This window comes from Zingiber officinale, chromosome 2A (assembly GCF_018446385.1).
Source record: "Zingiber officinale cultivar Zhangliang chromosome 2A, Zo_v1.1, whole genome shotgun sequence".
Taxonomy (NCBI): Eukaryota; Viridiplantae; Streptophyta; class Magnoliopsida; order Zingiberales; family Zingiberaceae; genus Zingiber; species Zingiber officinale.
The window spans coordinates 12455402-12481194 of record NC_055988.1 but is presented as its reverse complement, the minus strand read 5'-3'; the positions used below and the strand labels follow the sequence as shown (position 1 = coordinate 12481194).

The following is a 25793-nucleotide window of genomic DNA, read 5'->3' as shown; positions in this document are numbered from 1 at the left end:
CTCCACTGACCTTCCTTTGGTACACCTCTCCTCCTCCCCTTGAACTCCAATTTCTCACCCTCTCGTTGAAGCAAGAACTCCCTACATGGGAGTTGACTCTTCTCATACACTTGAGAATTTACCAAATGAAGTCATTCCTTTGTTGGAGCCCACCCATAACTCGACTCAAGCCGAGCACCAAATAGACCTTTCTATCTGTGGTCCAGCAACCCTTGGTTGGAGGGAAGGGAAAGCAACGACCGAAAACATGCTCATCTGAGACCTAGTAGAAGAACTTCTGCGAAATGGGACCATACATATGTCTCAGTTGATGGTTTTCGGCTGGCAATATCCCAAGATCCAACAGGGCCATTGGGATTTAAAGGCCCACATAGATGAACTAGAGGTCCGACTGGTCACAGCTCCATCCCTAGAAGTTTTGGTCATATCCCAACAAGAAATAATTGTTGCACAATCAAAGATTGATCACCTCAAGAAACTGCAAATTGATCCTTCTTTTGATCAGGCAACAATTTCCCGACTATGAAAGGGGATAGCAGAGGCAACAATCAAATGAATTAATCTGGCACACGTGAGTCAGCTGTAAGTGGAGTTCGACACCCTGACCACCGCCGCAGCTGACAATCAAGAGAAATTAGAAGCAGCTGTAGCCAGGTAGGAGACCACTCGAGCTGATTTGGAGGCCAACCAATAGGAGTTGGGGAATCTAAAGGTGGAGTTGAGAGTCACCCAGAGGGAGGTTGATGTAGGATTGGTGTGGTTGAGAGAGGGGGGAGGGGGGGGGGGGGGGAATCTCGACTTATCGTTTTCTTTTCAATTTCGTCCGTTCTTTCAATCAAAGTCATTAGTAGCAGCGGAATATAAAATAAAGTACGGGAAAAATAATACTCGCGGGATTTACTTGGTTCCCAACTTCCCAGGGTCAGTACCTCCAAGGCCTACACACTCAAGCCTGAGTCCACTAGTGGTCTCCTTTCCGGCGGTGGAGAAACCCGTCTTACAGTTTATCAAATACAAGCATAAAAGAATGAAACTAAATATAGCTTGTAATAAAAGAAATACAAACAAAAACTTTACTGAACCGATCCGGAAGTCCTGAGCGCGATGCACCCTTCCTAGAGCTTCCTCGATAGCAAAGCTTTGTGTTGTAGCCTTCCTTTTGAGCACACGTAATATGAGTAGTAGCAGAAACGATGTCTTGAATGTAGAGCCTTCATCTCCTTTTATAGAGTTAGATCAAATGCTTATCTGGATCAACTCTTATCTAGATGAAATTATATCTAGATGAAGCATATTTGGATAAAGCAATATATGGATCAAGCCTTATCTCTATTCAAATCATCTAGCTTATCCTTATCCTCATCGAAATCATAAAGATAAACCAAATCTTTTACTACATTTTTCATAACAATATTTCACAACTCAGCAATTTTGGACCAAGCCCAGTCGATCTATCAAATCGCTAGTTCTGTCTATTGAACCAGTTTGGGTTCGGTTCGACCTGAGTCAGGTCAGATTCATCCATTTATGTTTGTTTCTCTATGTTTTACTTCCAGCTCCAGATTCCTGCAAAATAATCATACAAACATAAACAGACAACCTAGCCTATATATGTAAGTCTACCTGACCCAATAAGCTTACCTTTTGCTTGGAGGTCCCTCCTCCAAGTCTACCACCTAAGGGTCAATCCCTTAGGATCAAGCCACACTCCTGTAAGTCTACCCGACCTACTAGGCATCCAAGACTTTACCATTACCTAGGGCTACCTCTCCCTAAGATTTTCACTGCCTAACTTTACTCACTAGGACTTCCACCACCTAAGGTTACCTCCCCTTAGGGTTTTCACCACCTCGCTTCACTCACTAGGGCCTAGCTTCACTATTTAGGACTTCCACCACCTAAGGTTACCTCCCCCTAGAATTTTCATCACATAGCTTCACTCACTAGGGTTTAGCTTCACTTACTAGGGCTTCCACCACCTAAGGTTACCTCCTCCTAGGATTTTCACCATCTAGCTTCACTCACTAGGGTCTAGCTTCACTTACTAGAACTTCCACCATCTAAGGTTATCTTCCTCTAGGATTTCCACGGCCTAACTTTACTCACTAGGACTTACCCTTGCCTAAGTTAGGAATTTTGCTAGTCATCTAGTCTTGATTAGACTTCTTTCTTCCAAATATTAAGTTTTGTTTGGATAAATCCTTGGTCAAACTAACCAGACTTAGGTATATTATCAAACATCAAAACCCTGGAAGTTGATTGCACCAATAGTTGATGCAGCCAAATCTTTGGCGGAAACCCGCCATTGCGACCTAGAGGTTGTTCTTTGTAGGATGTAATGACCCGACCCTTTGGCCTCTTGGGCGACCCTTGCGGCAACCCACTAACAACCCTTATTGTTGGATCGAAAGTGTTAGGGGGGGGGGGGGGGGAATAACGCTCATGGCTATTTCATTCGTTTTGGAATCGTAAAATACGAGTAATTAAATGTAGCGGAATAATGAAAAGGAAAAAAAAACAATACAGAAAGACACGAGGAGTTACTTGGTTCGGAGCCTGTGACGACTCCTACTCCAAGGCCTGCGATCGTTGATCGCTTCTGGTGGGCAACAAATATAAGCTTGAAAAATTGTTACAAGATTGTTATAATTAGAACTATAAAAGAAAACTATACCAACAGTAAGAATATCAAAATTTGGAGTTCCGAGTCGTCGGTATGTCGTCACAGCACTTCGGAATGAACTCGTTAGCAGTTGAACGCAGAAGGATCGCTTGTTAATTCTTATTCTAAGCTGTTGCTCAAAGTCCCCTTTTAAACAGTGTTGGAGGCGCCTCCAAGCCTATCCGAGGTGCCTCCAGGCTGCCGAGTCGCACGCGTGGATCATCTCTGATCTGGTCACACCTTATCCCACTGAAGGCGCCTCCAAGTTGCTCCAAGGCGCCTCCAACGCCTGGTCCAAGGCGCCTCCAGTGGCCTCCGAGGCGCCTCCAGCGTCTCTGGACAGCTGCGGCTAGCACCCGAGGCGCCTCCAAGCCCCATGGCGGCACCTCGGATACTGTTCATCTGAGGTCTAAGTTGCTCTTTTGTTCCTGCAAAATGTGTTAGTCTCAAACACAAACCCTGCAAAACAAAGTTAGCACAGAGACAAAATGATAGATATACTTGACAGTCGTCGGACTGTCCGGTTTTGACTTCGGATTTCCAACCGAAAACCCTAGGTTGACCCGGCGCCTATTGTTCCCTCTACGAGGAACGCGCCCTCACCTACTCCACTTAGGAGATTTACATGTTGCCAGTGTGATCCTCCAGATCGACTGGACTTTTGCTCAGCGTTCGAAGCTTCCATACTTTCTGCTGGACTTCCGCTTCCCAGCTAGTCCAGTCTTTCACCTGGTTCGCGACAACAGGACTTTCCACCTAGGGTTACCCCCTAGGACTTTTACCTGAAGTTCTCGACTCGCCAAAACTTTCCACATAGGGTTACCACCCCCTATGATCTAGGGTTACCACCCCCTAGGGTTTTCCACCTACCTAACCGTAGCTAGGACTTTTGCCTAAGTACCACTTAGGACTTTCCTGCAAACTCCATGAACTTGTTAGATCACACCATAACTTAACTTTAAACCCTTTGCCATAATCAAAACTCAGGTTCGATCATCTGGTGCTCACTGCACCAATATTTATGTCGTCGACCCATTTGGCGACCTCTAATGTCGTTGACCGACGACCCTTTAGCCATGCCGTTACTCACTAGGACTTTCCACCCCTAGCAGTGGATTTTTGCCTTCCCCAGGATTCGAACTCTAGACCTCCAGGCTAAGTACGGAGGAGCCACCCTCGTGTCGAATCCGAGCCCATCCCGGAATTCCATTGTAGAAGTTGAGCTATTGAATTTCTTTGACTTTGACAATTTTGTTTCAACTTCTTCACCCTCTAGCTCTTCTTGTTATGCTTGACCCTTCCGGCGATGATTCCGGTGAAGAGCGGCCTCGCTCTGATACCACTTGTTAGGACCGAAAAGTAGCTAGAGGGGGGGTGAATAGCTCTTCGCGTGCTCGTTGCTCGGCGTTGCTTGTTTCTTCAAGGATGCGCAGCGGAAATACAAAGAAACAAATACAAACACGCTAACACTTGGATTTTACTTGGTATCCACCTCCAAGGGAGGTGACTAATCCAAGGATCCACACAACGCACGCACCCTCCACTAATGAAACTCTCCTTTATGGTAACTACCAAGGGCAGAGAAGCCCTACAAGACTCAATACAAGAAGAAGAAAGGGTAGTAAAGAAATACAAGCTTACAAGCTTACAATGAGTGCACAAACCCTAACCCTAGTTTCTTCTTCTTGCTTTGATCCGCCTCTTGACTTGGAAGAGCCTCCAAGAACCTTCAAGAACTGGCAATCTCGAGCTTGAGAAGAGTTGTGGAGGAGCTGGTGAAGATCTGAAATGAATCTGTGAAGATGTTCTGAAGAAATCGCATGCCAACAGTTATAAACGACGCCAACGGTCGAATCCCAATCGATTGGATTGCTCCCAATCGATTGGATTGCTCCCAATCGATCGGGGAGGCTTTGGATCGATCCACGGATCGATCCAGAGTGCCTCTGTGCTCTGGAAAAATGCCTGGATCGATCCACGGATCGATCCAGCGCTTATCGCGTGAAGCAGCAGCGTCCCAATCGATCCACTGATCGATTGGGACCTCTGGATCGATCCACGGATCGATTCAGAGGGGTTCTGTTCGCGGGGACTCACCGGATCGATCGGCGGATCGATCCAGATCTTCTGGATCGATCCACTGATCGATCCAGATCTGCTGGATCGATCCACGGATCAATTCAAACCTGCTAGATCAATCCACGGATCAATCCAAACCTGCTGGATCAATCCACGGATCAATCCAAACCTTAGTTTTTGTCCAAAACCAAGTCTAAAGCCCCCTAAACCAACATCTAGTCAACCATGACTTGTTGGTACATAAGACCTAGCATCCGGTCACCCTTGACCGGCTAGGACTCTCTCACCAAGTGTCTGGTCAATCCCTTTGACCCACTTGGACTTTTCTCTTCTTGCCAAGTATCCGGTCAGTCCCTCTGACCTACTTGGACTTTTCTTTCTCGTGCCAAGTATCCGGTCAATCCCTTTGACCTACTTGGATTCTCACCAAATGTCTGGTCATACCTTGACCCATTTGGATTTCTCTTGCCTGGCTTCACTCACCAGGACTTTCCCAATTGCCTAGCTTCACTCACTAGGTCTTTCACCTGGCTTCACTCACCAGGACTTTCCCAATTGCCTAGCTTCACTCACTAGGTCTTTCACATGGCTTCACTCACCAGGACTTTCCCAATTGCCTAGCTTCACTCACCAGGACTTTCCCAATTGCCTAGCTTCACTCACTAGGTCTTTCACCTGGCTTCACTCACCAGGACTTTCCCAGTCAAGTATCCGGTCATCCTTAACCTACTTGACTCTTCTTCAATCAACCTTGCATTGTCAAACATCGAAACCCAAACAAAGACTCAAGCTTGGTCAACCAGGTCAACCTTGACCTGAGGGATGTTGCACCAACACGAGGGACGAGGCACTGCGGAAGAGTACATCGGCGGACGAGAAGGAAGCGTGCGGGGGTTCCGAGGGACGAAAGCCGGAGCGGAAGACTGCTCGAGGAGCAAGAGACGCAGCTAGCGAGAAGGACAGCACGCGGTGCGTCCGAGGGACGAAGACCGCAGATGAGTACGCCGGCGGACGAGAAGGAAACACGTGGCGATTCTGAGGGACGAGAAGCCGGAGGGAAGCCCGCTCGAGAAGATCGGAAGTTGAGTTCGGTTGAGCCCTTTTCCAGATGGCAGAGATCACCCATGCGAGCGGATCCGGAGTAGAAGACCCGGACCGAGGTGAACTGAACCGAAGTAGTGGTCCTCGGATGAAAAAGTCAACACTAGTTGACTTTAGGGTTCGGGGCGCCCCGGGCTGGGTAGTGGTCCTCGGATGAAAAAGTCAACACTGGTTGACTTTAGGGTCCGAGGCGCTCGGAACAGTCCGGGGCGCCCGGACCAGCCCGGGGCGCCCGAAACCCTTCCGGGTGCTCGGACCGTGAAGTTTGACCATATTGAGCTTTGACTCGATTTGAACGTTGGGGGATAAAATTTATCCCCGCAGGGCGCCTGGAACCCTCCAGGCACCCCGACCAAGGCTATAAATATAGCATTGGTTCAGAAGCTTTTCAATCAGTTTAGAAATTGTAACAACGTTTGTGCGCTTCCACTGTTTAGAATAGCCTTCTTCTTTCTGTGCCTACATTGCTATAAGAGAGGCTTCTCCGCCTGAAGGAGACAATAGTGCGATCATTTTCCTTGGATTAATAACCTCCCCGGTTGTAACCAAGTAAACATCTGGTGCATCGTCTTTTTCTGTTTTGATTTATCGCTTTTCTATTTTATATGCAAGTGTTAGTTTGAAAAGTGGGGAAGGGTTGTGTTTTATTTTTACAGGGCTATTCAACCCCCCCTTCTAGCCGGCAGCAACGGTCCTACAGTTACTACCTTCTAGGACTTAGGGTTACCTCTCTCAAGAGTTTTCCACCCGCTTAGAATCCACCAGAACTTTTTGCCTAAGAACACTTAGGACTTTTCCTGCAATCTCAATCACACTTGTTAGATAACAAGTAAACTTAATTTTGAATCCTTTGTTATAATCAAAATACAGGTTCGATCGTTTAGTGCTCTCTACACCAATACTCTTATCGCGATTGAGGATGCCCGTACTGAGGTGCGGAGCCAAGAGGTTTTCTTGAACGTGTTGCAAGATTTTGTGGAGGAGTTAGAGGCTTAGAATTGGTGGTACAATTTTCCTTGGGTCAAGGTTAACTAAGGTAAGTAGGGAGAAAGTCCTAGTGAGTGAAGCCAGGTGAAAAATCCTAGTGAATAAAGCTAAGCAGAGGAAAATCTTAGTGAGTGAAGCCAGGTGGTGAAAATCCCTGGTGAGTGAAGCCAGGCATATGAAAATCCAAGTGGGTCAAGGTTGATCAGACACCTGGTGTTTAGAAGTCTAAGTAGGTCATGAATGATCGAACACTTGGCATGAGAAGGTAAGTCCAAGTGGGTCAAGGTTGACCGAACATTTGGCACAGGGAGAAAAGTCCAAGTGGATCAAGGCTGACTGGACATTCGGTGTATGATAAGTCCAAGTAGGTCAAGGTTGACCGGACACTTGACATGAAAAGAAAAATCCAAGTGTGTCAAAGGATTGACAAGACACTTGGTGGAGAAGTCCCAGCAGATCAAGATTGGCCAGATACTAGGTAATGTGAAGTCCTAACAAGTCACGGTTGACCAGATGTTCGGTAGAGGAACCTTAGACTTTGGTTTGGAAGTCAAGGGTGGTAATCGATTACATCATGTTTTAAGTGATTAAGCTTTTGGCTTTATCGGAGGCTTTTTTACCAAGGATTTGAAAAAATCTCTATCAATCATGCCTTAAGAGAAGATACTAACTTATACTTCGGGGGTAACCGAGGGGGCTCCATGAATACTTGATTAAATTGTTGTAAGTATTCTTTCAAGGGTATTTTGAATTTCTACCTAAGAGTGAACAGATCATGCGGTGTTTTCTGGTATCTCCGGCTTATTACAAAGTTTGCATAAATACGACTTTAAATTCTTCAAATGTCCAAATTGAAGAAGGGGGAGTTGACAAAACCACCTCTAGGCCGAACCTAAGAGCGTAGTTAAGAAAACTTGACATTTGACACCATTTGTATATTGGTGTAATAAGGAAGCGTTCTCAAACTTACATATGTGATCTTTAAGATCCGTAGTGCTATTATATTCCTCAATCTATAATACTCGAAAGTGTTTTGGTAATTCATCCTGAAGGATGTCTTTTGAGAATGGAGGACCTCGGGGAGCTTTCTAGCTACCAAATTTGAGATCAGTTCCCCTTAGAAAGCCTTGATGAGGAGTTTTGTTAGAAGATTCTATAGAGGTTTCTCTAATTACAAACTTACTTATCGGTAGAGGAGAAGCAGTTCGTAGTGTGCCCATTGGCCAGGACTATTGGATCGTGAAGAACGCTAGAGGGGGGGGGGGTGAATAGCGATCGTCGAAAATCGAGAATTAATCGAGTACGCATCGAAAGAGAAAAATAAGAACAACGCTAACAAACCAATTTTTACTTGGTTCGGAGCCTTCGTCGACTCCTACTCCAAGGCCCGCACTCGTCGAGTGCTTTTGTTGGGCGATCCGCTAACAATTCTCAAATCTTTTCAAGAGGAATACAATGAATGTATAATTTAAGTGCAAAAATAAACAAATATACCAACAACTTCTTAGAGATCTGGAAGGCTGTGTTTTCAGTTGTTGGAGTCACGCCACTCTGTCATCAGAGTTGTTTTGCTCAGTCGTCGGGTCAGTGTTACTCAACCATAGGAGTCGCAGGGACTTCTTTGGAGCAGCGTGCAAGAAGGCAATCGCAGAAGAAAGTTGTGTTTCGTGCTCCTGGTGGAAGGCTGCTTATATAGGTAGTTCCAGACTCCTGGATCCCTTTCGGGCGCTTGGACCATGACGTCGGTCAACCAATCAGATAAGCCTTGGGTATTCCGGGCGCTTAGACCAGTTTCAAGCGCTCGGATCCCTTTCGGACGCTCGGACCACCTTTTCCAGCAAACCATTTTCCTGCAAGAAAAAATTAGTCCGAAGCAAATAAAAATTATACTATCCTGCAAAATAAAGTTAGCACAATATATAATAAGTAGAGTAGTAATTAGATTTTGTCACCTCGAGACCAGAATCTAGTTAAGATCTCAACTTAGATTTTCTAAATGGATCTAAGTTGGATTGACGCCTACTGTTCCCTCAAACAGCGAACGTGTCCTCACCAAGTCATTCCCCTCCAGTGACTTACCTTAACTTACTGCTTTGCCAGACATCCGGTTAACCCATCGACCTGTTTGGACTTCATGCCAACTATCTGGTCAGCTCATTGACCTAGCTGGACTTCGTGCTAGATATCTGGTCAGCCCGTCGACCTATCTGGACTTCATACCAGTATATCCAGTCAACCCATCGACCTAGCTGGATTTCTTGCCAGATATTCGGTCAATCCGTCGACTTATCTGGACTTCTCCTGCATACTTAGTTACATCATAACAAACTTAACTTAACTTACTTTGTCATTCATCAAAATCTGAGTTCGACCGTTAGTGCAACCTGCACCAACAAGGACACCTTTTGATGCACTAATGTCGCTATAACTGATTGGGGCGGTGGTTCGGTTGAAGGATTACTTGTGGGGAGGTGTGAGGGTTATTCCTTTAACCCCACTTGTACTGTCACAGACACCAACTTGTCAAAATCCTCTGTCGCCATGGATATGACATTAAGTTTTCTAGCATCACCCATCTTTACGCTTCATTTCAGGTCTTATCTCAAAGTTCCCACAGACGACGGCAAGTTGATCCTATTCGCGAGCGTTAATGGATGAATCACTGGTGAATTAGCTCTGTTTCCAATTTAATCAGCGATGACATGGTGGAGAGCTTGGATGGAGACAAACAATGAGAGGAGGGTTAGAATGACAACCAGGGAGTTCCCTAGCAAAGCTACTCCGATGCTCAAGTTAGAGATAAAGGAAAATGAATATTAGAGTTTCGATATACGTAGTGACACGTATGAGTATACGTACTTTAGAGATTGAAAAAGACTATAAAATATTTTATAGAGAGAAAATAGACATTTCCCATCAGTTCCGATCTTTCTTAATTTCTTAAATAATATAAGATTTATCCATACTGTTACATTTTTTCTAAAATAACTGAGATTGACATGCTTTTTTCTTTTATTTCAATTCTCACATTAGTATTATTTAATTTCTTAAATAATATGATATTTATTCATTTTGCTGTCTTTTTGTTCCGATCCTGATGTGGTATGTGTAGATTAATAATGTCATATCTAAATAATTTTTAGATATGTTCTTTTAATTATTAGTTATTCATGATCAAATTTTAAATATTTTTGATAGGATATTTTACGAACCCATCCGATGTTATCCTAAATTAATACCGTGAGAGATACTAAATTATGGTTGAGTCCATTGGACGGCAAGTCGTCTAAATAGTCTTTTCGAGTCCGTCGAGCGACGCCGTCACTCGGAAGCTTGCGAAAACTGTCGGCGAGGACTCCACCCGATTGCATTCCGAGCTGGGCTGTCTTCTACGCTTTCCTCGTCTTCTCGCCGTTACGGGCTTCTCGTGCGAAGCAAGCAAGCCCTTTTCTTCTTTCTCATCAAAGTAAATAAAACGCAAGCCGCTCCTCTCGGCAACCGGATCGTAACCCTCGCTTGCTCGCCCCCTCCTCCGACGCTGCGGTTGCACCGCCCCACCGTCGCGGCCGGTCAATATGTCGCAAGAGGACACCATCCCCCTCCACCACTCCTCCCAGTCCGACATCGACGAGATCGAGAACCTCTTCAATGTCCACGCCGCCACCGTACTCCCCGCCCGTCCCCCCAGCCCTCCTCGCGTCTCCATCCCCGTTTCCCATTCCTCCACCCCCTTGCCGACCTACCAGAAGGTGCCGCCATCCTCCTCCTCACCCCCGGTCGTACCGGCTGTGCCAGCCGCTGCTGCTCCGACAGGAAGATCTAGTATTGGCGTCGCCGCAGATGCCTTCGGCTCGCCTGCCGACACGCTGACGGAGCCCGTTTGGGATACGGTGAAGCGGGATCTAGCGAGGATCGTGAGCAATCTGAAGCTGGTAGTGTTCCCGAATCCGTTTAGAGAGGATCCGGGAAGGGCACTCAGGGATTGGGATCTTTGGGGGCCCTTTTTCTTCATCGTGTTCCTCGGATTAACTCTTTCTTGGTCTGCGTCGGTGAAGAAGGTAAGAGCAGATCTCCAGCTACAGCTTTGATTTGTTGCAAGTTTAAGATATTGTTCTTACTTTGGATATCATCACGGTATTGCAAATTCATTTATCATTGATTTTCTGTTTGTTCTTGGCAATTTTTTTTTTTTGCAATCATGTTTTCTAGTTTGAAAAAAAAATAAATCAAAATGCGCATATATTTTCTTACCTATCCAAATTCCCCAAACTTTGCAAAATTAATTTTCTTTTCTTTCTTAATTTTTTGGAGGCTCTAAATTTGTGCCTAATTCACAATTTACACACCAGTTCATTGTTTGCCTATCCTTTTTATCTATCTAGGAATCTGTCGTGGTGGCGTGATCAGTTCTCTTTCAAACGTCTCTATGCACTTGCAAATTTTCTTGCCTTTGCCACTACTGTCTTAAGCAACTGTTCACCAAGCTCATGTCAATTTGGAGCATTACAGCCTGGTATGATATTGATCACTCATTTCTTCTGTGATCTGAAAAGATTTATGTGTGTAAATGAAATTGGATGCCTACTTCACCGAATCATCTAACTACATATTAATTGAGTCTCTCTTTTTTCCTTAGCAAATCTATCTTTTATTTTGCTCTACCTTAGTCTTTCAATGCCACTATTTTTTGCGAGATCAGTAGTTGTGAATCAATTTATTTCTCTTTTAGTCCTTGAATATTTACTACCCACTTCTTGAATCTCTATATCTTTCTCTAAGTATTTACCTTCACCCTTGCTTCACCCAACACCTCAAATATTCACCTCTACCCTTTCTTCATCAAGCAGTTTTGCTTGTAAGTTTTATTGTCAGCTCCTCTACTTATTCAAAGCAAGCTTTACCATCTTTAGAGGCAAATTTTTTGACATTGTGAATATTACTCTGAACATGAGCAAGGTGTTGCTCAAATCTGTGTATTTCTCACCTAGATATCTTCCCATAAAACTTGCGTGCAATGGTATTATCATCTTTCTTGTTAGTTAGATATATTCCATATTTCCATGCAGGATTGTCCCGGGTGGTCTACATCTGATGAAGAGTCTTGTTCTAATGGTAAACTCTAATTAACTAAACAATAAACACTGAACAAATAAGAAGAATCAAAGACTTTTGTGGGATCCTATTGAAAGTAAACATAGTCAAAGCAATAATAAGTTAAAGAAGATTAAAATATTATAATAAGCAATTCAAGGCATGCGAACAAGAATATCTGAAGCAAACTTGCAAGTGAAGAGTCAAGTTGAACAAAAGCTATTGTAAGGAGGATTACTAACCTTCATTGGCTATTTCAGCTGTTCTTTTTAAGGAGAGCCACTGTAAATATTAGAGTGATGAAAAAAAAAGATGAGAGAATATTGAGAAGAAGACAGATATCTTACCTTGGAGAAGGAGAAAATTTGTCTAGCCTCCAACAACCATTTCAGCAACTATTTTGAAGGGAAACAACTGTAATTATGTTCACAGAACTAAGGTATATTATTGTAGCTTGTCAATAAGTTGGATCGAGACATTTATTCAAAAACATTTGCTAGCCTTGGAAAATGGGAACTAGTTTGGGTTGTGCATGCTAGCATTCTTTTAGTAACATGATATTTATCCATTTGGATGCATAGAAATTTACTGATTCAAGAAGGTTAAGGGAGTGTTATTTTCCTATGATTTGTGGATTCAACTAAAATTGTAATTTGTTTTTTCTTTTTCAGTTTGGTAAAACATCTATTAATTTCATACAAATGTAACAGCCGTAATTAAACTTTTTCTTCTTCTTCTTCTTCTTAGTCTATCCCTTCTAACAATTTCCTCTGGTTTAGCAAATCTTCAATGAAGAGATATGTGTGCGTACATGTATTTGCAATAGTTATGCAGTAATTTTTGGAGGCTTATCATATGCCATAGTTGGATATGCTAAAATATTGTTATGATTAATCCCTTATGATTTATATGGTTGAAAAGATCCATTATGCCAACAAATTGATTTAAAATAAACAGTCCACTGTTGTTTCAGCAGAAGTCCATTATGATATGGGCTCGAGAGAGACTAGGGTAAAGTTGTACAGGCTACAGAGATGAATATATGAGCGAAAGGCTTATTCTATAAATCAGTTTCCTGAACTTGCTGAGAAAATGTCATGAACAAATTAACTGGGTTGCTCAGATTTTTTTTTTTTTTTTTTTTGCCTTCTTCTGATCCCTATTCAAAGCTTCAGAGAGTGGTCCATTGCCCAAGTTGACCAGTTGAAATTCCCCAATTTTGTAGATAAATTCACTTTCACTTTCTACAATAAGGTCTGAGTTCTGATATATCCTTTAAACACTGGAATGAGATGATACGAGCTTTGCTTTTTCATTTTGATTCTCTTACTGTCCCTTACATGATCAATTCTTATGGTTCTCAACTATCTTTTTTTCTATTGTTAAACAGTTTCTTCTTGGATAAGTCACGTATGTTTTTGTGCTCATATTGACAGTCTGAAGTCTTTGCTGTTGCGTTTGCAATCCTTGCTGCTGGTGCCATTATTCTCACCATGAATGTTCTACTTCTGGTGAGCAGCCTGCCATGCTTACACTACCTGTTTTTATTTATTTATTTTTTATTTTGTCTTGTAATTTTCGTGTGGTAAATTGAACTGACAATATGTTTTTTGTTTATCAGGGTGGCCATATCATATTTTTTCAAAGCCTCAGTCTTCTTGGCTACTGTCTCTTCCCCCTGGATGTAGGAGCCCTAGTTGGCCTGTTGATTGGCAATGTTATAGTCAAGATAGTGGTCGTCGCCATTACATTCGCATGGAGCTGTTGGGCAGCATATCCTTTCATGAGCGCAGCAGTTAATCCCAGAAGGAAAGCCTTGGCCTTGTATCCCGTTTTCCTAATGTACGTATCTGTTGGCTTTTTTATCATTGCTATAGATTAAGACCTCGAACATCTAAGTGCTTGGTGGTTAGTAGTCAAACTGTCTTTCGTCGAACCACGTAAACATAATTCAGAGAGATTTCCCGGCATTGTTTACTTTTCATACTACTTCAAGATCTTCCGTCCGTGTTGGTTGAGTGGAAAGTTGTGTTTAATCTATGCGATTCGACGTCATGGCCCCCTGTTGCAGTATTATCATCACAAATTAGTTACGATAGAATATAAAGATATTACTTTTTTCAGTAAACCAAACAATTTATACTGTTAGCATCTTGTGAGATAGCCTTCTTTCTTATATCTGTTTGCACTGGTTTGCTATTCTTAATTTATTGAATTGCTAGTGAGCCAATTGCTTTTAGTTGCATTGTTTTGACTTGGTGTGTCATTTCTTATTTGCATGACAAGAGATGGCTTGTTCGTGCAGTGGGCTTGATCTTATTAAGAAACTCGTGATTCATATACGTTTCGTTCTCGACATGTTTTATTATCAAATAGATGTTAATTATCTGGTGTCAAACAACTGCCACCTTAGTCTTATTTAGCTTATTTTGATCAAAACTATTGAAAATATTCATATTAATAATTAATTTTAAATTTTTTAATTTAAAAAAAAAAGTTGGATGGACCTACGGTAGGAAGTAGGAACGACTCAAAGGAAAACAGGTAAGTCCGCCTTTAATCATTAACAACCTCCTATCTCTTGGAGATCAGATCCTCTCTTAAACAAAAAAAAAAAAAAAAAATCAATAGATGGATTACTAATAATTATGATTGGATCGTGGTCTGGATCGTGGTCGTGATCCAATTAGTTATGATTTCGTACTGAATTTACCATCTCTTTATAGCCTGGGTGGCCTTGTCACTCATTTTCCCAAGATGGAATAAATAATTGTAATTAAAAATAATTCTAGATCCATATTTTTTAATATATAATTTAAAAGAAAATTGCTGTAATGTTTTAAAATTTTATATAAATTTTACTTTAAAAAAGTAGTCAGGTAGCCTTGAATTATATTGAAGATTAAACAAAATCAATTGTATAAATATCTTTGCAACATTCCATAGCCATCTGTAAAAAAGTAAATCGAGTATTTTTACCACATATATAGACGCGATGCATTGACATTAACTATGAAATACTAATATCAATAAAAAAAAAAGAAATAGATTTATCATATAAACATATATGTTAACAATGTATTTACATTATTTTTGCATCATATAGATGAACTTTGCTACATTATTTATACACTATTTTCTAAATACTTATCATTTTAATTTATTAATTTTTGATACCATTAAAAAAAATTATCCACACAAAAGCCCGAATATATAGATTATATATGATCAGAATGACAATGTGGAGCTTAGAAGCAATACAACAACACCTGCCCAGATAAACTCGGAAAAAAAGAGGGGGAAACGACACTCAAATTAACACGGCAGACGATCGAGCATCTCGCGTAAATGTTTGGAAGCAGACAAACAACATTCGAGTAAAACAAATTTGTACGACGATGACGAATGAATGCATATCAAGCTTCCCTGGCCTGCATCATGATTCATGAATCCACAGGTGCTGGGGCGACGGGAGCTGTCTGTGCAGGGCCATGTTTATTGGCAAGCAGAGGTGTGAGTGCTTTGACCACAATGCTCATGTTGGGCCTGAACTCTGCTTCGTATTGCACACACAGAGCTGCCACAGCAGCGAACTGCAAAGACAGTAGCGATTTCATCAGCATCGCCTCTTAGTACAAGTGAATACATTCAGCAAGAAACATAAAAACAAGTTGAAGGTGATTATTGGTAGGAGACCTTGGCTACTGCTTTTGGTGGATACTCTCCGTTCAGTCTTGGATCCACACATTGTTTGACCTTGTCCTCACTCAATCTAGGAGTGGCCTGCATTAAGTAGAGAAGAAACATGATACTAGATTGGTTGCTCAAGAAAAAACTTCAAAAGTAAAGCTCAAGATACTAGATTGGCTACTGCTTAAATGGTTTTCTACTGTATAATCCAGCCAATGTAGATCAGCAGTTGGTTATATGATTATTAGTAATGCTCAAGAGCAGGTGAGATATATAAAGATTTACTTTGGTATTGCTTTCTTTTTTTTCTCTACTATTTGCTGGGATTTTTTTTTATGTACACCTAGATTTTACTTGTGAAATAAATGCATACCCAGGTGACAAGGCTTTGTTGTCCTCTAGGCATTGTGTGATCAACTGGTTTCCTGCCAGTAAGCAGCTCTAGAAGTACAACACCGTAGCTATATACATCGCTTTTTTGTGTCAATTGGCCTGTCATAGCATACCTGCCCAAGTTTTGGAAGATACGAAATATATACTCGTCAAAATTTTGAAGTACTTTTATTTATACAAGAAGAACAATTTAAGTAGTCAGCAGATGAAACCAACAAAGATCTAGATGGAACATTCTGCGTTGCATCATTCATAGATGGTATTGTGCTAATTGATGAGAGAGTAGATGCATTAAAGTAGAAGCTTGAATCATATGAGATTCAGAATGAAACTTAAAATCCAGAGGGAAAAAGCACTTTCAGAATTTGTTCAGGTACTTCTAGTTTGCTTCACATTCCACAATAACAGAGCTTCAGAACTTAAGAAATTCGGTTTTCTATAAATGATTGCAGAACGTTTACTAACTCGAGGCATATTGTTAAGTCTGTGAGCATTTCTCTGGAATCATTTTACAGGTATAAGATCAAACTAAAGTTTCCATTCATAGATCCAGCATGAGCCAAATCCAAAGCCTACAATTCACAACATGTGTCATCATACTAAAGGCTGGTTGATGCAAACCTATCTACAAGCACAACATATGTTAACCTTGCACTTAAGCAGCTTGCAGCATTTTCTCAACATCATAGATAATAGATACCATGAATGCGAAGGGGGTAGATGAAGAATTCAATAATCTGAGTATGGCATCTCTCTCTCTCTCTCTCTCTCTCTCCATATCAACATTAATTGCAAGTCCCTAATCCACTTGACTCAATGCAATTTCGAACAGTTAAAATATATTGCTTTGTGATGTTACCGCTTCTGTTCTTCATGTTCATGACCCCAAATCTCTGTATGACCCTAATAAACCTCTGAATCTATATTTGCTAAAGGTATATAATCAAGAGTGGAGGAATTTCTAATACCATATGTAGTGACTGTTGTTAGTAATACCTAATGTATATACAAGAACAAGAACAGTTGTTACCTGTTACAGCAACTACCTGAACAAGAAGAAATTCAAGCAAACATTATCACTGTGCTTAATGTTAATAGGAAAAAACCCTCAGCAATACTGTGGTTGTTAATATAATTGGTTGCCAATAATAAATGGGTAATGAAAATATGAAAAAAAAAACACACACATTGAAACAATACAGAAGTTTTAAGATCAGAAATTACTCTGGTGCGTGATAACCAAAAGTTCCAAGGACACGGGTTGAATGAAGACGAGCAGCCATATCTGGTGCCTGATTTAAGAGATTAAAATCTGCTACTTTTGCTTTGAAGTCCTCAAACAAAAAAACGTTGCTTGATCTGATGTCACGGTGCAGTATTGAAGGCTGAACCTTGTCATGAAGATACTCCAGGCCCTTTGCAGCATCAACAGCAATCCTCACTCGCTGCAGCCAATCAAGTGGGCGGCCTGGTTGTGCACCTTGAACTCCTTTTTTACCTATACTTCCAAGAAGAAAAAATATATGTTTATAAAAACATATATGCTATAAATAGGCACCAAAACTTATAGCATACATACCATGAAGAATGTCATGTAAAGAGCCCATTGTAGCAAACTCATAGGCCAACAGTCTAATATTTCCTTCAACACAATATCCTAACATCTGCAGAACATTTTCATGCTTCAACCTTGAAACTGTGGACACCTGATGTTTATACAAGGTGCAGTTAGTTCTTCAAGGTTCATGTACTAGGATGACCATAAAATGATGAATTTTATTCTTTTTCCTGCAAATTCGAACACAAAAAAGAAGGAAATGAACTATTAAGAATAATACTGTATGAGAGGAAAACCTGAGTCAAAAATTCAGTATTTGCTTCAGGCTCTGATGTAGAATCAAATTTTTTCAAGGCCACTTGCTTTCCATCATCCAAAACTGCAAGGTAGACTCTTCCATATGATCCCTCACCTACCAAAGCTTTTGGTCCAAAATTATCAGTTTTCTCTTTTAGTTCGTCTAATAGCAATGCAGTCACTTCAATAGGAAGAGGTGCTTTTGGGGGTTCATTTTTTGTAACAGCAGAGTACCTAGAACCCCTTGGCATTCCTGAGACATGGAATGAAATATCATCTAATGCAAGAACAAGAGCAAAACACATAGACCAAGAACCACAGAGTTTAACAAAATCGGAGATCACACACCAATGAAGTGATTGCATCAAAATAATATTTTCATCAATTTTTAAGAAACTAAACTAAATCCAACGAACATGGAAACATAATAGACCAAAATTATATGTTTTGTTGATGGTTTGAACCAAATTTGCATTCAAATGTTCTGATATTTAAATTTGTTAATAAAATATAATATTTTATGAATTAATCTTTCCTTAATAATATAATTTGATAAACTAAATAATCATATTGTAAATTTTTATTTTATTATCGCAAATAGAGAGATTTAATAACTAATTGGTCCGAAAACCAAGCTAAACATAATTTTTTGAATGCAGTTCGGTTCAGTTTTCGATTGAAATCACACTTGCGGGAGCCATAGGCAACCTGTATTAAAATATATAAAAAAAAATTACATTGAACAATCACAGAATTATTAAGAAAAAGATATAAGTCAATCATACATTGTAAAACACATAAAATATATAAAAAAAAAGCAGCCTAGTGCACGAACTTCCCGCCATGCGGGATCATGAGGAATGATTCATTGTACGCAGCCTTACCTTACTTTTTGCAAAAGGCTATTTTTAGGATTCGAATCCATGACCTTTAGGTCACAAAGCAACAACTTTACTGTTGCACCAAGGCTCCCCTTCTAAAACACATAAAATATATCATTTAATATTAGTCAACAATACACACTTAGATGATCTATAAGTAATATACATTTATGATATTTAAGCATTTATCACTTGCAAAACGAGTGTTTAGGTCAACCTACAAGTTACAAGCTACCAGAAAGGGCGGGCAAGTAAAGTTTTTAGATTAATTTGTTCAGTCTAAACTAGTTCAAATGAACTAAATAGAACCTTTTCAATTGCATATTTTGTCGTGTATTATGCCATATGTAATCATATTGTCCTTGATATGATTCCTCCTAACTCTAACGGCTGCCTTTTAAAACCATGCTTAGTCAATCTCATTTTTGAATATTTCTATATAAAATATTGTACATGAAATACAAAATTTTAACATTTTTGCTTGTTTTATACAATTTATCTATTTATTTTTAAATTATTTTGGACAATTATAGCTCCTCATGAAGATAGAATTGAGTCACACTTGCGGGGAGGCCACGTCGACCTTGGCAAGTCATAACGAAGCCGCTACGTCCTCAACGGCCTCGTTGTGACCTCAGCGGCCTCGTTGTGACCTCAGCGGCCTCGTCGCGACCTCAACAGGTTGCATGCGGGGTGCAGGTAGAAACATAAAAAAAATAATTCTAGATAATCTAAATAGGCTTAATCAAAGCTTAATAAAATTATCCCATTAATTTAACATATATATATATATAGTTTATTTTCAAAAATATATAATAATGCCGCAATCTCATATATTTTTTAAATATTTAAATTAATTTTTTTAAATTAATATATTTTATATTTAAAAAATACCAAAACCATATTGACACAACACGATGAGCTACCGAAACCGTATCGTTTTGATCCAGGACCAAAATCTAAATATGGATTGAGATTTTAAACCATGGTGTTAGGGTTTCAGCCCCTTGTTAAAACAAGATATGCTAGTGATACAGACAACCTATAGAGTTTGTGTCCGTTGATGTCAATCAACAAGAGGGGGAAATTAGAGCTTGCAAGCCAAAGGAGTTGGAGATAGTGGACACAAGCCAACAAATTTGCTTGACATAACCCTAAACCCATTGGGGGAAGTCGTAACAAGCAAGCTCCATCATGGTAGAAGTTGTCAAAACGAAGCTAGCCATAAAACCCTTGAAGAAGCAATTATACACGAGGAAAGACTATCACCTATCAGATGTCTCAATCTATTTTGCATTCTGACCGACATGGGAAAAACTTTAAACATTGAATTAACCTAGTATTACTTTTTATTTATTTCTATATGATTTTTAAATTCTAAAAATAATCAAAGATCAAAATGATGTCATTAAATCTATATTTATCCATCCAATAAACTAAATCCAACCATGAACAAACTTGAGACTTAGATAAAGATCTAATTCAATAATGATATCTCTAGTTGCAAGAAAATGATTTTCTAGAGTGTCAAATTCTTAACCTTAAATTTGAATTTTCAGCTTCACTAAAAAAAGAATCCAGTCATGAACATTTTTTGTCTTTTGAGACGTTAAGACATAACAAATTCCTAGATATTTTTAAGTGAATCATATCAAGTCTGCATGTATTCTAGTAAAGTCTTGCAGAAGCAAAAAAAAAAAAGTGAGGAACATAAAGTAAAATTGTTTGAGATGTTGCTTTAGGAAATATTTCCAATATGGATATGCATTTTCATTGCATTGGAAATGCCATGATTCATTGTGATGCTATCAGAATATAGGTGTATATTTGTCTACATATCCTACTAAAAACTATCTTTGATATTCCTAAATACCTAGGTGTCTCACTATTAATATAGTCTTACTTTGGAAATTATGAAAGGTGTGCATCGCTAACTTTGCTACTGTGCAATTAAGAGTATTTTCATGCGATCACATATGGATAATCATTTCCATTGCATCAGAAATTTCATGTTTTATATCAATGCAATCAAGGTGGTTATTTTGTGTATACATCCTACTAGAACTTATCATTGATCTTCCGAAGTGCCTAAGGCTCTTACTCCTAACATAGACATTAAATTAGAAATTCCAAGGGATCCCTATTAATTTCATAAAAAGTATAATTAAGTTGCTGATAGTACAGACATGGAATCAGCAGACAAGGACTCTAAAAACCACTTGCAGGACCAATCATTGACTACCACCCAAACTAGTTGTTTTAGACCACAATATTGAGAATGACAACATTGCAGAGCCTTCATATAAACCTGGTATTATACTTGAGGGTTGAAAACCAAAAATTAACTAAACAAGAAAGTAGAAAATAAGATAAACCAAAAATTTTAAACATAAGAATGCATAAATTGAACTTGAAGCCAAATCTAATTAATTATATATTCAGATAATGACATTCAAATTAAAACCTTAAGCCTTAAAACCTACATGAAGTCTTGTAAGGGACACCTAAACATACATGTATCTGAATATGAATCCTAATGAAGCAGGTACCTACAAATTCCTCTTGCAGGAAAAAAAAAACTCAAAAATAGGTTCACAAAGCTTAAATTTGAAATGTTCAATAAGACTACAAGAATGCAAATGATATATCCTACCAAGTTAATTATTGCACAAAAACCGAGCGCTTATATAAAGTATTGGATTGGAGGGAATTGTAAACCAAAGAAACACTAACGACAAAGAATGCCCTTCATTTTGTTGGGTACCAATTCAGACGGAATAGAAAATTTTCTCTTCTATTACTACAACAATTTAGTCTATATTTTGGGAAAATTTTGCATTATTTCATTTCATCACATTCAATCCCCCTCATTCAATCACCATGACACATCACCAATTCCATTCTTTTATTTTTGTTACTTATCAACTATAATCCCTGGAATACTAGAATTCTGAAATTGTCTAGTAAACTTATTCTAAATAAGCAAACTATTCCTAAGGCACATGGAAGTGAATTAAAAGCTATTCAACAAGTTATTTGAAAATAACAAATATAGGACAAAAGCAATAATTGATTCTTGATAAAGGATCAAAATATAAATAAATACAAGATGATTGGTTGATATAAGCTAGCAAGTAAAGCTCATTAGTTCAGTGATCCATTACATGATACACGAAATCAAAATGTGTGACAAGAGTAAAATTGATTTCATAGAGAACAGGATTCTTAATGTGCTTAGTCTAAACATAACCACTGTAATTATTGAAATCAACATGGAATATGAAATTCATAGAAACTGATCTTATATCGGAATTGAATGAGTCAAACAACGTACCAAATTTGTCATTTGATGGGCTTGTGAGACATTCATTTTCATGGGCATGGTAAGATCGATCGAAACTACTAGCACAGCAAAACCAGCGCCTCATCTTACCTTCTTCTTTATCTTTTTTTTCACCTTGTACTTATAAGCTGAGTAGCATAACAAGCTGTTAGAATTTGATAGCTCCAGTTTCTCATTTTGTAGGCATTTTACATATTTAAATGTGAGAATGCCATAGTGAAACATGCTTTGTGCTATCTAGAAAAAATGGATCCTAGGACACATCTGCATATGATTAGTATATCGGATATGGATTGGCTTCAAAGATTGAAGCAGAGCATTACTCATTCGAAGAAAACAAGAACAAACTCCAATGGTTAATGATTTCCAGAAATCATTTAACCGACAGAATATAAAATATTACACAAGAGAAGGATCCGATTGCGAGGGCGAGAAAAGCGACCATGTTTAGCGACAAGCTTATAAAATGATCGGAGGAAACAAATCTGATTCTCGATGAACGAAAGCTGTATTTTCACAGAAAATGTTGTAATCGGGAATGGAAGATAATGCGATCACCTGGTCGATGGAGAAGCAAAGGGACCTTTCTTCTCTCCGGCCACCGACCCCGCGAGGGTTGGCGTTGGAGTTCGGGGTCAGAGGAGGGAACGAAGGCGAAGAAAAGAGACGGCAAAGGAAGAGGAAGAGGAAGAGATAAGGGAGCACGACAATGTCGCCGCTCGCGACGCCAGCGGAGCTCAACCTCGGTGCGACCCTCCCTCCCTTCCTCTCTCTCTCTCCTATGCGGCCCCCCGCCTTGGCCCTTCGCGATGAATTTGCGGACTCCTTTTACCGTTTCACGCTCATTCGGTGGACCCGTCGCATTCTTATTCGAGAATTTCATGGGACCCGCAAGTTTATGGCCAATCACAAAGGCTGGTAGCTGATGATTCACGTCCGTTCTGCTTCTGATGGTGACCCGCTCCGGTCAAAGAGCTCTTTATTCGGGGGGAAAAGAGTACGCATAGAAAAAAGGAAGCCAAAATAAATTGAGAATTAATAATTTCTTAGAGCTTAATTATTGTCAAAATTAAGAGTAATTTTATATAATTAATTTAATAAAAATAAATATAATAATTAGATAATTAAGTTAAATTTAAACATTTTAAATTAATTCAGAAAAAATAATTAACTGAATCAAGTAATATCCAATCTGAACAGCTAACTCAAAAAATTTTCATCAATAACCATGATTAAATTAATTAAGAAGGAGCTTAGAGAAGGAACAATTTTGTAATTTATTTTACAAGACTTATATAACTTCTACAACATTGTAAAATTAATCAATTTTTAAATTAAAAATTTGTTAAAATGAAATAAGAGTTTCGATCTTGATAAAATAAATAGGACAATCAATAGTAGGATATCTTGATCGACAGGCTGATGTTGTTGTTGCCTCCCTATGGCTGATGGCCACCGACAGGCAAGACAACAACGCCTACAACAAGGTGGTGTTCAGTGACATCTCTCCGCACTCCATCCTTGGTTTTGTTGGATTCCCTTCTCCTTCTCCTTCGTTTCCCTTAATGTTCTCACGTTGGTTGGGTATTTAGTTTCCATGAATGTCATTACCTTCATCTACGCAGCCACCTCTATTCTCAAGGCTTGCCTTGGACACTTCGATGCTCACGGGCTCTTCTTTGTGCTAGACGTCTTTGGAGGAGATGGGCGCAGGCAGGGACGGATCCAGAGGGGGGGCGGCATCGGCAGTCGCCCTCCCCTTGCTGGTAATGGAACTCCTAGTAGTATGGGGTTCCACCAGTGGAGATAGGAGATACCGGCCCTTGTTCCACGTAAAAATCGTCCCTCCATGCATGAATTTTTGGATCCGCCACTGGGCGCAGAGGAGGTCGGCGGCACCGGATAATTAGAGGAACTTGACCTGGGACTTGGGAGGTTTGGGGGTTCAACGAAGACGACATTCTAGACTTCGAGGGTTTCGGTTTCGAGTGTAGGATGCTAGTGCCGACAAAGAGGTGGATATGACACTAGTGGGTCGTGCGATTGAGAACGAGAGAGAAAGGAATTTGCTTCCAATTGATTTGGGTGGATAAAAAAGCCTAAAAGTCGGATTTGTAAGTATGTCCGTTTATTATTTCATAACAAGTAAACAGTAGAAAAATAAATAATCCATCATTTTTATGTGGAAAATAGTAAAAATCTTTTCTCAATTTTCTGAATCCGTTATTCCAAATAAATAGAGCATGAAGGAGGAAGAGCAAAAGAAGAAAATGAAAAAAAAAATTATTTTTTAAAAATAAAAGTAAAACAAGAGACAATAAAAATGACTTTTGATAAGATTAAATTAATTTTTAAAAATGATTAATTATCTTGGGCAAAATAAAAAGGGCACCTTCAATAAATAGAAACATCATATTTACACTTTTTTCTTAAAAAAAAAGTTAAATGAGCACCCTCTATGCCTCTCTCATGATTTAATCTAAAAAATACTTCTAAATTTAGCGTTGTTGTAGAAGCTACTGGCTAGCTTCTACAAAGTGTAGAAGTAACTACTGGCTAGTTGTCATGTTGTAGATATTGTATGGTAATTTCTACGTACTTGATTATGATTAAATTATGTTTATTTAAAATATAATGAGTGTCATAGAAGACAATGTGGTCTGAGTCATTGAAGGCATTGAAGGCAATGTGGTCTGAGTCATTGAAGGCATTGAAGGCAATGTGGTCTGAGTCATCGGAAGAGTTAGACGAAGAAGAACAAACTCAACTAAGCTTATTGGCACTACTCGTACAAGCTCATGTTGCCGAGACTGAATTCGAGTCCAAGACAGAATCGAAAGTTGAGTTCGAACGAAGTCACGGATCCGTATCCGGTTTAGATGGTTCCCAATCCACTGTAAGTATTTCTTTAATTAGATTATATAATTTAATTTCCTACTTTTCGAGAAAGTTGGCTAAATCTAACCTCCAGGTCAAATCACTCCAAGAGAAGGTCAAAGTCCTAAAAAAAAAGACTAACCTAAGTTCATTAACTGAGAAGACGCAAATTAGAACTCCAACTCAAGTCCAACTTAAAGAAGAAAATTCTAATTTTAAAACTCAAGTTAAAGAACTTAAGGAAACGTTGAAACAGTTCACTTTGTATTCTAAGAATCTTAACCTAATTCTTGGGAAACAAAGGGTTGTATACAACTGATCCGGACTCAGAATAAGGCCAAAAGTCGATTCAAATCATACTTATCCTTAGTGAATCGATCAAATAAAAAACTAGTTCAAGCAAGGGTCCCTAAGTCTAACTTGATTAATCAAATTGGACTTAATCAATATTGGATCCCCAAGGATCAAATTCATTATCTTGATAGACCTTATCAAGGCTATGAACCAGGGGAAGCAAATAAAAAGACTATTTTTGCTACTAAATGAAATTGTTTGATGTTTGATTTACCGCTTTCCTTATATATGCTTAGATTAGGGCAGATAAGGACTTAGACTTGATCGACACTTAACTAGTTATACCTAGGATTTTCAGAAAGAAAATTTAAATGTTCAATTTCTTTAAAAGACTTTGTCTAGAAATAGTTATTGCTCCAATATTCAAGAAGACCTAGTACCTCGCCACAATCTGGAAGTTAATTATTGAAATGGATATTTAATTGACTAACTGTTAAACCTTAGGCCAACTCAAATATAAATCAATCATTAGATTTAAAT

General features: G+C 39.4%; 2 protein-coding genes across 2 annotated transcripts; one reads left to right on the top strand and one right to left on the bottom strand.

The window, feature by feature from the left end:
- The first annotated feature begins 10069 nt into the window (after window positions 1–10069).
- Window positions 10070–13938, top strand: LOC122040738 (protein YIP4a-like). Its single transcript, XM_042600163.1, has 3 exons — window positions 10070–10887; window positions 13357–13431; window positions 13542–13938. Exons 1-3 carry the CDS (start codon window positions 10405–10407, stop codon window positions 13800–13802), a joined length of 819 nt encoding a protein of 272 aa, XP_042456097.1. The 5' UTR covers window positions 10070–10404; the 3' UTR covers window positions 13803–13938.
- A 1171-nt stretch (window positions 13939–15109) lies between these two features.
- Window positions 15110–22922, bottom strand: LOC122040737 (PTI1-like tyrosine-protein kinase 3). The gene is made up of 8 exons (XM_042600162.1): window positions 22641–22922; window positions 22074–22210; window positions 17858–18111; window positions 17583–17709; window positions 17228–17501; window positions 15984–16116; window positions 15617–15703; window positions 15110–15513 (listed from the first exon to the last, which is right to left on the bottom strand). Exons 2-8 carry the CDS (start codon window positions 22165–22167, stop codon window positions 15364–15366), a joined length of 1119 nt encoding a protein of 372 aa, XP_042456096.1. The 5' UTR covers window positions 22168–22210; window positions 22641–22922; the 3' UTR covers window positions 15110–15363.
- Between the last annotated feature and the right edge of the window lie 2871 nt (window positions 22923–25793).